At 35.5% G+C, this 14,001-nt stretch overlaps 2 protein-coding genes across 5 annotated transcripts in view; both read left to right on the top strand.

The window, feature by feature from the left end:
• The first annotated feature begins 4,042 nt into the window (after nt 1-4,042).
• c4h5orf63 (chromosome 4 C5orf63 homolog) lies at nt 4,043-9,224 on the top strand. 3 transcript variants are annotated; one of them, XM_088629845.1, is made up of 5 exons: nt 4,073-4,117; nt 5,912-6,001; nt 6,628-6,748; nt 7,063-7,119; nt 8,875-9,224. In XM_088629845.1, exons 3-5 carry the CDS (start codon nt 6,635-6,637, stop codon nt 9,049-9,051), a joined length of 348 nt encoding a protein of 115 aa, XP_088485971.1. In that variant the 5' UTR covers nt 4,073-4,117; nt 5,912-6,001; nt 6,628-6,634; the 3' UTR covers nt 9,052-9,224. The 3 variants fall into 3 exon arrangements, with proteins under 3 accessions (XP_088485970.1, XP_088485971.1, XP_088485972.1); XM_088629846.1 differs by having other exon boundaries at nt 4,094-4,117; nt 5,928-6,001; XM_088629844.1 differs by lacking the exon at nt 5,912-6,001 and having other exon boundaries at nt 4,043-4,115.
• A 152-nt stretch (nt 9,225-9,376) lies between these two features.
• Nucleotides 9,377-14,001, top strand: part of LOC148673418 (E3 ubiquitin-protein ligase MARCHF3) — a 47,562-nt gene continuing 42,937 nt past the window's right edge. For both annotated transcript variants that reach the window (XM_088629843.1, XM_088629842.1), the window contains exon 1: nt 9,377-9,946. The gene's annotated coding sequence lies outside the window, so the exon portion shown is untranslated. The remainder of the gene's footprint in view (nt 9,947-14,001) is intronic.

Consider the following 14,001-nt stretch of genomic DNA (forward strand, 5'->3'; position numbering starts at 1 on the left):
CTAGAGGGGCCCAAGTCTGTTGAGGACTGGTGTTGGCTTTCTCTGGGCTGGATGATATGAGGGAAATTAAGTGTGTGCAATCTACCATATTTCAGGCATCTCTTAACCTCTTGAACACACACACCCACAGTAAGTGTTAAATCCACTGATCCATAACATGTCCTGCATGTTCTGTGGATTTCAAGCTCTAGAGGCTTGTACAGTACCATCATAGCAGGCACATGTTGACTATACAATGGTGAAAGCATAGCCAAGAAAGCACTGGAAATAGAATGGAAAGCCTAAGAAGAATAACATGAATGGCCATTAAAAAGGTATGTCTCAGCTTCTGTGCACACAAACAAAAACAGATGCAGCCCTCAATCCGCAGTCTTGTACCACACCAGTCTGAATTGCCTTTTGCATTACCCAGAGAGAAGGGATCATCCACCACAGCCACTGTCACTCCTATGTATCCAAGGCCCAAGGAAGATTTTGATAGCATTGATGCAGCACAGAGCAAAGTCAAACTGCCCCTAGCTGTTGCTCTAGAACGACCTCAGGTGAGAACTCAACTGCCAACCTTGATATTCTGTTTTTACTGGTGTACAGTCCTACAGTTACGTGTCTGCACATCAATTATTTTTCTGAACCCATCCATCCATTTTCTAACCAATTCTTCCAGTTCAGGTTCATGGGGGATCTGGAGCCTACTGTATCCTGGTAAGCTACAGGCACAAGGCAGTGTACACCCTGTATGGGATGACAGTCCATCCCAGAGCAGCCATTCAGACAAAAACACAAACAAACTCATAACTAGGACCAATTTTCCCAGAATCCAGTTGTCAACCAAGTACGTTTTTGGACTGTGGGAGAAGACCAGAATGCTCAGAAGAAAACCATGTGAACACAGGGGAAACATACAAACTCTACACAGCACCCCAGGTCCAGAGTTGAATCCAAGGCCCTTTTTTTGAAACAGTTCTTATTATTTTCAAGTTTTTTAAAAAACAGAACAAAATAAAAACAATATGGTATAAACACATTGGCAATTGCCATTACCTCACCCATGTGACATCGTTGTTTTACACAAAAATAAAATGCTTTTAAAATGTTTGCACTTTCATTTAAGATTTTTCTGGATATTGTGTGTAGAGTTTAAAATCAGGAATTGACTGTTGCAGATTGATAATAGAGCAGTAAGATATTTGTAAAATGGAGTGTTGTTAATTCAATAATCACATGGATATTCAAATAATTAGTTTTTGAAATAAGAAAAAATGTATTTATTTATAAATACCTTACAATAATTTATTTTCTTCTCACAGAGTATTTTGCCATCAGAATTACAATATTAACCCAGGAAAAAATACTTATAATTATGACAACTAAACGAAGAACAAAAAATACTTATCAATAGAATTTTAAAAATTATCCCACTTTTAAACATACATACTATATATTACTTTATTTTTTTAATAAATATACCCTTTGGTGTACTCAATTATCACTCTATTAAGCCATAAGAATACAGACTAAAATACAATTGTTGTACTGGTTTATGTTCAGAGTACAGAATATTTTTTGTTGCAACTGATTTTTAAGTGAGTTTTAGAGGCAAGGATGGCAATAGTTTGACAACCATTAATCTGACTGGGAAACGGTGAAGAAATTCACTGGCCTTAAAATGTCAGGTGAAGCCCAATGCGCTAAGTGAGTATGTATGTCATAGTAAATTTGTATTTTGACTTGGTGCTTCACTTGTCAGTTCGGGTTGACAGTATTTTAATAATTCAGGAATTGAGTCACAATATGTGACATGTGGGTGAACGTACTGTAGCTGTAAATGTAATCTTGCCTTATTACCCCCTGTTGGAAAAGTAAGAAAATATATTTTACAAGCAAACCATATACTAGGCCCCAGGGTGTATACAGTAGGTGTAAACGTAAATGTAAGAATTGTAGAACAGCTCTGAGTGAGAAACACGAGCAAATAAGGCCATTTGCTGTGTGTATCACAAACATTACCACCCACAACAATGAAGAAATGTTTTTCCATTGATGCTGTAGGCCTAATCATGATTTTTTTAACACAACAATAACATCATCATCAAACAACAACAACAACAACAACAACAACAACAATAATAATAATAATAATAATAATAATAATAATAATAATAATAATAATAATAATAATATGCAGACAAATTTCAATTACTAATTCTTTTTTTCAATTTCTAGGTGTTTTTTTAGATAGGCATAAAAGGATAAACTGCACATAGCCCAACATTCAAAGTTACCTTTAAAATGTTATTTATAAAATGCAATGCCAGCAATAAAATCATACAATCTATATTTTTCCTTATTTGATCATTTAAAGGTATGGTTGCATGCATCTAGGGATCAATAAATAAATATTAAAAATTAGTATTTAATCATTTGATTGACTGTACATACACAAAAGCTTGTATTAGGGAATGCATTAAACTACTGTATGTTCTATTAAACTGGCTCATGGAACCCCCTATAGATTTGGAATTGGTAGGGGAATGCAACAAGGATTCCCCATAAGCCCACTACTGTTCCTGCTGGTTATACAAGTTATGGCTACTCATATAAAAACCATACTGTACTGTATGTTTCAGGGTATTCAAATACAGGTTAAGGAGATTAAATGTTCCCAATTGGCTGATGATACAACAGTTTTTTTAAGAAACCAGAAGAAGGCAATTAAGTGCTTACGAGTATTTTCCTCTGTATGATGGCTATTGGGAAATGTGAGGTCTCCTCCATATGTAAAATCCATGTATAAGATGTAATTACATACCTTAGGAACAAGTAATAGGTTTATTCCATGCTGAAAAAAAGAAGAAAGAGAACACAACGTTTCGGCCATGGAGCCCTCTTCAGGTGTGAGAGAGCCTTCTGGAGCCTTCACACACCTGAAGAAGGCTCCACGGCCGAAGCGTTGTGTTCTCTTTCTTCTTTTTTTCAGCATGGAATAAACCTATTACTTGTTCCTTTGCAGCCTACGCATGCTGATGCAGCTACCCACCTGAACTATTACATACCTTAGTATTAGAATTTCAAAAAATAAAAAAAATTAGAAGTGATCTATATTTCTCCCCTACAACATGGTCATTTAAAATGACTCATGGTTATTAAGAGACCTTTCTTTAAATGGTTGAATACTTTTATCTAGATCTGACAGGTTTATCTAGGTTAGTTTTCAGTATGCCTCACTTGTCTTGGGTGCCATTATTTATCGACCACAGGCAGAAGGGGTCTAAATGCTTTAGATGTTAGGACATCTAATAGTATTTAAAAAAGAAAAGGATACAGAATTATTTTATAAATAAGCAAAGTACGTGGTATATATTCATTAATTTAATTTTCAAGAAGTAAGGGGGGTATAGTGTTTTTGCATGAATGCAATTTTAATGTTGGAAAACTCCCCCTAAACTTGCTAGTTTCCGTAGAAAAGTATTTCATACATGGCTGCTTAAGTATAAACATAATTTTTCCTCTCTTTTGTGAAATCAGCCCTGAAACACTTATTTATATCCTGTCGTAAAAACATTCTGGATTGATCTGCAAAGCTATATAGTCTAATAATGATGCTACTTTTAACGAAATGTTACGTTAAATTTTAATCCCATTGAAAATAATATGAACATAACTTTTGTAATTGACTTAATTATTATACTTGCACGCTATTATATACATATATAGCGAAATGGTCTGGGAAGATACATATGTTTGAACAGTTTAAAATCGAGAAAAAGGCGTATTTGCACACTATATTGGAATGTAAGAACGTGAAAGCTGTGCGGACCTTATCTTTATTTACCTTGTTCAATCTTTTTTCATAAAAATGTAACTGTATTACAGTGTGTACCCCTGACGATGTAATCGATGATTGATGTTACTCTTGTTTGAATTGTATGTATTTTTGTTGTATCAATAAAAAAAAAGTTTACAACAAGATCGACTGCACAGTACTGCCAGCAAAAGGAGATCATGTATCGAACAGGAAGTGTGTTTTTTCTACCAATCGGATTTGAGAACACTGAGAAGGATCTTCCGTCTTTCTATCTGTCTGGCGGACGTGTGTATCTACTGTACCTAGCGTTGTGTGAGTTCTTTCTGTGGCTGTGTTATTGGGGAGAGTTTTAAACTGAAGCTTGCGTTTTAACTGTCCAAATGTGCCTTTGCCGAATTCTGGGAGTGCACGCTCCAGACAAAGCGCTCGGTCTATTTATAACTAATTGAGGACGTAGTTATATTCTAAAAATATGTGTAAGCGCTGACTGTTACGTGGGTTATAGTCTGCCTACGCAATCAGATAGTGTTTACAATTATTTTTAAACATGATCTAATTTCTGGTACGATTAACCTAGTGAAGCAGTTATTTTATGTAGAGTGCAAACGGTCACTAGTGTTTGCCTAAATCGGCTCACAGCAGTGCTATATGTGCAGTAGCTGTGGTGGTACAGTAATGAGGACGTCATATGAAACTTAGAACATTTTAGTTTTAAAGTCATCAAGCCTATGACGTATTAAACCTTAGATGTCCACTTGCTGAAAAATGTTTCTTACGATAGTATCTACTTATCTCTGAGTTGATAATGCTGTTATGTAACCTACAGTAGGCTGTGGGGTCAACTTAATATCCTTACGGATTGCAAAACGTTTTATGAATCACGAAAATTCGCGTGAAAATATTAACGCTTACAGAGTGAACGATATATTTTAATCTTAGTGAATTTTCTAGAGAGCCTAATTGATTTAGTTAGGTATTTGGTGTAATAGGTATTGTATAATATTAACTGTTATTTGTAATTGAATGGTTTTTCCAATAGCCTTTATAATGAAGGAAGCCTTTATATTTTGGCTAGATGGTAAAAGTTATATTTCTCTGTCATGCTGCTGAATACAACATGCAGAGTGATAGAAAGTCATTTTCACTGAAGACTTGGCATTATGGTGCAGTGGTTAGCATTACTACCTTCCGGTGCTGTCTGAGTGGAGTTTATACAGTATATTCTCTCCATGTTCATGTGGATTTCTTCCCACAATCCAAATACATACTGATATTGGCTTCCTGGCTTCCTTAATTGGTATGTCTTTGTGTGTCTGCCCTGCAATGGACTGTGTCTTGTCCTGGGAGTATCCTGCTTCATGCCCTGTACTTACAGGGATAGGATCCAACTCCCCTGTGACCCTGTATTGGACGAAGCAGTTAGAAAATGGATGGGAGGCGTGCTGTGCTATCAGTGTTTCTGTGATATTCTGATGAGTCTATCAATCGGTAGATGCAAACTGTTGCATCAATAGGTGATATACAGGCATTGCGAAATTCTCATTTGGCATGAAGTGCGTGTTGAAAACTGGGTGTGAAAATTAAATTGTTAACTATATTAAATAAGTGTCCATTTATTCGGTATCTGAACATTATTTATATTGTCAATAACAACAAATTAAGTGAAAGAATAAGTAATGAACTGTAGTTAAAGTTTTAAGTGACTCATTTTAAATCTTTAAATAAAGTGAATTTTGGAAGAAAATATTTTTTTTCACAATTCTTTACTACTACGAAAGCGCACAAAGACTGGTACCTTTTTGCAGTTTTTGTCTCAGATATCATTACTGATCACATTCGATTTTGGGAATGTACAATAGTAGGTCTAGGTGACCAGCTTTTCAGAAGCCTGTTCTAAGTGCCTCTGTAGAAGCTGAAATTTTGTTCTGGATCTCAAACTTATGAACTATTGGGCATAGAGATTTTGAGGGGAAAAGGTTTACCTTTTTGTTAGATAAGTAGTATAATTTGGACACTAAGGGTCACATCTTGGCCAAAAACCCTTTTGCAGTTTTTACCTTTTTACTGTTACCTGAAAGTTTATCCTTTATTTCCTTATGTTTACAGTATATCTCCTGTTCAGTTGTTATTGCAATATTTCACCATATTGAAGTGGACAGTGTTAAATTACACATCTCGTGCAAGTGACATAACAAAGTTAGTATATTTTTAATAAAAGCCATTTGAATTAGATACTGTATTTTTATAATGCAATTGTTTGTTTTAATTTTGAATTGATAACATAACATGAAATAGTTATTTAAGTCAAATGTAAAATAAAGATGTTAAATTAGAAGATTAAGGATTTACAGTTTTATATTTTATTGCTTATTTTATTTAAAGTGATTCATTTAACTTATTAAGTGATGTATAGGGTGTGGAATTAATTCCATTTTAATCCATTTAGAAAATAATGACCTATATTTTACAAGTACAATAAAATATTTTTTTAACTTATTTTAAACTCAGGATGTAGGTGATAAATGCATTCATTAGTGAACAACACAAATAATCAGCATTTCATTGTTTTTTTTTCTTGTATTTTATGTATTTTGTGTATTATCAGTTCAAAAAGATCTGATAAGATTATCTACTCTGGATTAACAATTTACACTTGCTTGTTTTATTTAGAGGTGACATAATTTCAACCATGATAGATTATTAAAACCTAACCTGTGGTAGTATTTTAGTTTTCAGGTTTTTACTGTTAGGTACAAAGAAAGGAGTCAGATATGATTTTCTAACCCAGGACACTGAAATAACTGGCCAATACTTCCTTACAGAACTACTATGAATTGGATCAAACCAAGGAAACTTCAACAGATAAAATGTTACACCTCCCTTTTGATCAGAAGGACCTATGCCTTACAGAAACAACTGCCAGTTTTAACCCTGTTTACAAAGGTAACGCCTTATTCTTTCTTGTTGTTGTCTTTTAATGATTATGTGATTATAAGATTATTAACTCCATTAAATGCATTTAAAATGATATACTGTACAGTCTATCATTAAACCCATTTGTGAACACATAGTCTAAATACATTTGAATACTGTCTATAGTTTGTAGAGAGTGTAGTGTTGTACAATAAAAATGTGTGCTAAAAACATTTCCAAGTTCTTCTCATCACAGAGGGGTACACTACGAAGGTCTTCAGTGCAGTGTCTTTGTGTTTTATGTTAAATTCAAGACCACATGCAGTATTTCTTTTTTTTTTTAGGATCCTTGTCCACTTTGTGATGAAGCAAAAGAAGTTCTTGACCCATTTAAGGATAGGGTATGTAACAATAAATTTGGCAATTGCAAATTCCAAACCATCAGACTCAATATAAGCCCGCTTAATAAAACTATTCTAAAATTAAGATGTAAAGACTTTTCACAGCTGAGAACTGTGACCTAGGAAAGCCTTGATTATAAAAATATCTACCTTAGGTAAAAATACGTAATTCCTTTAGGATTAACAATGTGTCAGCACACCCTTTGTGTCTACCCTTTTCAGACTTTTTTAGTTTCTCATGCCAGCTTTGGTGATTTTTGAAAAATTGTTTTAGTTTCATAATAAACTGCAAATTAGAGCAGCCCACTTCCTCATGGTATAATTTTCCTCAGAACTGGTGTAATTCCCTAACGTGGGTGAATGGATACATTTCTCATTAAATCATTAAAACATGGTTTTGAAAGTTGATGATTACAAGCAAACTATAAATAATCTTTTGGTTTATGTACAAGTTCATTACATATTTCAGAAGCTTGGTTTTCCTTGAACCTGTTGACACTTGTAATAGTAGAAGCCTGCTGTTAACCTGTGGAACCTGAACAAACATGGAGAACTTCTGAATGAGCAAACTGCTGCTGTTTTAATAGGGTGCTGGAAAAAGATTGATGGAACATTGTAGAGAATATGTGAGTTACCATCTCTTCAAGGAAGGGGATAAAATCTAACGATTGAGTGTCCATCACTACAGTACCTTTCAGAAGTAAGGGTGTTCTGTGAGGGAAAAAAAAAGAGTAAGCTTCATTCAATGGTGAAAAGATTACAAACAGCTGGTAGAGAAAAATGTTAGCTGCCCTAGCACGTGACACAATATTGAATTCCACATAAACACTCATGAGGGGTGCACTTGGACATTTAGGTGAAAACTCCAAAGAAATCAAGGGTGTAATGGACAGATACAATTGTGGTAAAACACTGGAGGTACAAGAGGAAGCAACAAATGAATACATTTGATTGTCTGAATGTTGTGATGCACCTAAATTAAAACTCAGTGATAGATGAGGGTCTGGAGTTGTATTGCTGGTGCACAAATGGGAAACAAAGGAAAGGCAGTGTCATTCCCTCCCAACTCTAGGCTTTTTCCACTTCAGGGTCCTACAGTATTTGTATGGCCACTTCCCAAAGACATGCAGGTGGCTACTCTACATTTTCTGTTTCTGGAGACAGTGGGAGTTAATAGGGGACCTTATACTGTACCTGGGAGGTAGGTTTATACTGGGTTTGTTCCCAGGACATCTAGTATGGGCTGTAAGTCTATAAAGAAATAAAAGCAGATAAGTACAGTGAGCAGAATGGTCTCCTCTCTATTTTGGCCTTTCTCATAGATGACATCTTCCTAATACAGTACCCTCAGGAAGGCAACTTGTGAATGAAGGTTTTTATCACGCAACCTTACAGGCTGCAGTACTGAACCTAAATAATTTAGGGGGGAAAAGTTCCAAAATTAATGCTCTGGCAACACCATTTGCCAGACTTCAGGTGCTATGTAAAATAATAATAATTAGTAATAGTAGTCAAATTTAAATTACTAGTTCTATACATTAATGATGTGAAATGTTATGGGATGAGCTGAAAAGGAAAATGAGAAAAGAACACTGTCCAAATGTGGTAGGTTGGGGAGGGTAAATTTGAAAAGAATGATTGTAGGAAAATCTCAGATTTGTCTTTTCTCCTCTGATACTTCAGTAGATTTGTCAGGTAACCATCTGTTTTTAAGTGCTTGCATAAGTTAGCATATTTTTTCTTCTTTTTTTTTAGTTTATTTTACAAGAGGTAGACATCACGCTACCGGAGAACAAAGTGTGGTTTGAGAGATACAAGTATGACATTCCCGTCTTTCATTTAAATGGGCAGTATCTGATGATGCACAGAGTTCACACAGACCTTCTTGAGAAGAAACTTGCAAGCATTGAACAAAGAGAACATCACAACTGACTTCGAGAATCTGGGTATATTTGTTGGTATAAGTTGGAGAAATGTGTTTTTAATTTAATGTAACTCATCATTCAAGAGTCTTTTTCTCAACTTTTGACAGGGAAAATGTTTCTTGCAGAGAAAACTAACTTTTGAAAGCTGGACACGACAATAAAAGTGATTTAGCACAATAATTGACGTCTCACAAATGATTTTGTCTTGGGTGTTTGTATTTTATATTTGCAGAAGGTGTCATATTCTGAGAAAAGAGAGAATATGACTATTACAGGTTCTCGAAAGTGATATATAATTTGAATTATTTTTGTATAGAAGGTTTCCCTAGTCAAAGCGGGTTTTGGTCAATGCAAGCGATGGCACTTTACTACATTTCAACGTTATAATACTGACGGGGCCAAGGATCATTTTTTAAAATGGTATTTAATACGTACAGTATAATACTCTGGTTTTATACGTTACGATGTCTGTCATTATATTAAAATACAATGTTACTATTTTTTTTACGGTTTTGGTTTATAGTCATTGTATTGCGTATTTAAAAGTAGTTTCAAATACTGTTAGCCACTAGGAGGTACAGTCACTTAGTCAACTGTATTACGAGACCGCCTTCTGCATTTTTTAATCCTTACTGGTGGTATATTTTTCGCATGCATTATAGTGATTGGTGTTTGTTAACGTCAGTCATTTGACACTGCCCAGTGTTCAGGGAGGCAGTAACAGCTGGCTTGCGAATGAATCGAGAAGTTAAGAGTGCAGAGGTGGAAACGCTGGGCTCGCTGTACTTTCGGGAGTCATTGAAAAATTGTATTCTTGTGCTTTCTTACGGCTTATTATCACCTCTACTAGAAACAAGGAAAAGACTGTTCTGATCAACCCCGCGAGTGGATTAATCGTCAGGGTAAGCTGCAGTATTTGCAATTGTGATCGTCATTTCATGTGGGATACATGTTATATTAAAATGAATATGAATTACATTCTTTGTGTTGAGTGGGCTTTACATTTTTAACGGCGCGTGTCCCGGTGGTTTCATCTTTAAATTGAAGGCTTATATAGGTTAGAGTTAAAAATGACTATATAGAATATCGGCAATGCGGTCAAGATCTTAATAATCATATTCCAGAGCAGAACAGACCATGCATACCAACAGCAACCTGATGTGTCCCGATGTGTACAGTACAGTATGTGTTTTCGTCCGTCACTCTACCCCTGCTATCCTAGAATTATCAGCTTTTCTTGGCAGCCCGGATTCTAGCGTTTTTGTATCTGAAAGTTTTCAAACTTGGAGAAAAGCAGCGATGTTATTCTGACCTTTTTTGTTTTTAGAATTGTGTTACTTTCAACAAATTCTGAAAAGATGTTACTGCTCACAACATAAATAAGACTTGCGGTAATTTCTTTCTCTTCTCGAGAAGAAAGAATTGAACTTGGATAGCTGTCATGTTCGAAGAGACAGAAGTTCAGCCTTTTCCTCTTTCGTTCCCGTTGTTAAAATGTTATGTGTCAATTTTATGGATACAATTATAATAAGAGAAAACCATTGCTCGACAAGTCTTACATGACGATTGGATTACAGTATAAAGTAATGCCCAACTCTTCACCGCCCCCCCCCGCAGGTTTTGACAGACAAATTGAGTTATTTAACAGTAGAACATCTTATTAATTTTTTTTTTTGCGTATATTATATAGTATAATGGGAGTTACTGTTAGTCTTTAGTAAAAAATGTCGAGGACAATATCCAGGAATGCATGTTTAATATACCAGAAATGCTACTGTGTTCAGTTAGTGTATTGTCTTGAACATATAGCATATGTTTGATGGTTTTCTTGGTGGTTTAGCCTTACTGCTAAACTGCACTTTTAGCAAAGAACATAATCAAACTTCAGTTGCATAGCAGTGTAATCTTACTGATCTCAGTCTTAGGACCTGCAGGGTCTCTTGCAAATTGCAATGTACAATATGTTTCCTTCTTCGAGACAGGCCTATTAAATGGTATATAGATGTACATATAATGGTTTGCTTTATTTTACAGAAATGAAATGCAAAATAGAAATAGATACCTGACAAGATACTGTAGGTCTTTTTGGCTTTCTACAGTATACTGTATATGTTGCAATCCATTTTAATTACATCTTTCTTTTCTTTATCTCTTACACCTAACTATTAAGAAGGTTAAACATAAGTACATATATTTAAAATGGCTGCATTACTCAGACTTAGCGTTCAGAAAAAAAAACTAGGTTTTAACAAGTCTTGTGTGAACATTACAGTATATAGTTGTGTAATGACGTGTCTCGGTGCAAAACTAATTAGCCAGTTTTCCTGAATCCAAGTGTTTAAAATAAGGTGTGCTAAGGAGCTATTATATAACTACTGTACATCCTCCTTAAATATGGGGCTGTCTGGAAAGAATGAACCAAAAATTTCAAAATGCAAGAATATCTCTATCTTGAATAACATTTAAAATTAAGCTTTCACCCACACGATTGGCCAACTTACTGAATGACAGCACAGCGTTAGATGTTCTTAAGATTTGCATATAACAGAGCTGTGGTATTAGAAGAGAATGGATGTCCAATCTAGGTCCCAGAGAGGCAGTGTATCTGTACATTTTTGTTCCAACTCAGTGTTTAATGACCTGTATTAGCCCAGTATTGACTCAACTGGATTGACCTTTCAGTATAGCCCAGCCTTTCAATTGTTGGTACATTAGAAAACCTGTGGACACAACATCCTTCAAGGACCAGTATTAGACACTTTTTAGAAACAACTGTTGATGGCCTGTATAGTATAAAGAATATTGTGTGAGTTTATAGTTTATATTTAGTATAATAGCCCATCTGGTTTGCTCAGTCTCATTCCTTCAGATCTTTCATGTGATGGCTGGATGAGATTCCTAGATCTATTTAATACTCGTAAGCAAGCAAACAAGCAAGATGGGCTGAATGGCCTTTTCTCATTGTTAACCTGTATTGGATTCATATGTTCAGTTTAATTTCCCATGAACTCCACGAGTTTAAAGTTCAAATAAATGATACAAAGATGTATAAACGATACAACCAGATGTTCACATTCAACTCCTATCAGCCACTATTGACAAAGTTCAGCTTTTGCTTGTGAAGTTAAATGAGTGAGCTTATTTATAACTTTTGTAATTGTCCGCAGATTTCTCTCAAGTTGAGAAACATGGATGTATCAGTAAGTGCGTGTATATAAATGATGCTGTATTGTAAGATCTATGGCCAGGTTTTTGGTTTGAAATATAGTTTTCCTAACAAAGTAGGGGAAAGCAATCAAATGTATAGGACTTGGCAGGTGTGAGAGTTACATCCCAAGGTCACAATTCTGCATCTGAACATCCTGTGTTAATGAATTGGCCAAGCTGTTGAACATGATATATGCCTCTACTGCTGTTTGTAATTGCATCAGGCAGCAGCGCTATCCATAGCACCACTATATCCCCAATTGAAATATTTCAACGCATAAATATGACATTATCTAACAAATTTATTTACCTCTTCACTTTGCCAAAGACATATTTTGCGTGATGGCAGGCACTGCTGTTGGCACATGAGTTCACTTGCAGGCTGAGTCACTCTGGTCTTATTGTTGTCCACTCAGTTTTAAATGTACAGTTGCACCTTGCAGTAATATGCACCTGTATATTACTTTTTGACTTTTGACAACATCAGACTGGCTTCGCCCATGAGCATAAACGTCTATTCGGTCCTGTCATCCACCCATTTTCTAACCACTAAATCCAATAGAGGGTCACTGGGGGAGCTGTCCCCTTGGAACATTTGATAGTAGCCATATTACACGTTCATGTATATGATAGGGTGTGTCTGTTGCTTGACATGTATACATGTTCAGCAACAGACACACCCTCAGTCCTATCATGCCCTTTCAAAATCTAAAGTGCACTGGTTGGGGCAGTCCTGGGGTTTTTGAGGGGATGGGGCACCCTCTAAATATCAACCACAATTTTGAGTTTGAACATAGCTCTTTGATCTTCCACTGTATGTGAGAGAATGCCGGGTAAAGCATTCAGAGCCAGTCCGAACGCATATAGTAACATCCAGATGCTTATGTTGTGTGTAGTGTTAGATTCATGTAGGCCTTCATTTCTGATCATTCACATTTGATAGTAGCCATATTACGTGTTCATGTATATGATATTTTTCACAGCATGTTTTTTCCGATAAGTAATCTGTTTTATTTCTGAAAAACCGTTTTAACCAGAAGAATTTGCTAAAGAGTAAATTTTCAGTAGTCCACGGCTAAAATAATGTCTAATCGTTAGGATTTAGTTCAACATCTGTTCCAAGGGGCTGTTTGAATATTGCAAATGCTTCTATCTGCTTTGCACTCTTTGCATTTTTTAACAGCTGTTGTGCCCTTCAGCTGTTGTTTTTTTCGCAAGATGTCAATTCTTGAGCTGCTTATCCTTGTTCCTTGTTAAATGTGATGACAAATTGAGAAGAGATTCTTGGTCTGCTTTTAGACTCTGCACAACTGAAAAGAAAGGCATTTTAATTGCTTGTATTATCACTCTTGTGTCCCTCTAAACATTTCTCTTTAGGTCATTTTCTACTTTCTACTTCAAAAGCGCATGCCTGTGACCTTACCAAGAATGATGTAGCTAACAGAATTTCTTGACAGTAGAAAGGTCACTTAAAATGAATGCAGCTTAAGCCACTGAGATAGACTAAGAAACCTTGAACTGCCACAATGATGAAATAAAGAAGACACTTCACTGTAACATGCTGGTATAAAAATAGGTGATGTCATGAAAGGTGATAGACAGTTTAATAAGGATTCATTTCAGAGTCCTAATTCTGAACATGAAACCTGGTGTGTCAACTTTGCACTTGGTCATAAATAAGTTGCTATATGTTTCATTGTTGTGCTAGAAGTGTGAAACTGGCTGTCTTGTTTTCATCCTCTAGATCTGA

The sequence above is a fragment of the Lepisosteus platostomus genome, chromosome 4 (genome assembly GCF_059453375.1).
Source record: "Lepisosteus platostomus isolate fLepPlt1 chromosome 4, fLepPlt1.hap1, whole genome shotgun sequence".
NCBI classification, from domain to species: domain Eukaryota; kingdom Metazoa; phylum Chordata; class Actinopteri; order Semionotiformes; family Lepisosteidae; genus Lepisosteus; species Lepisosteus platostomus.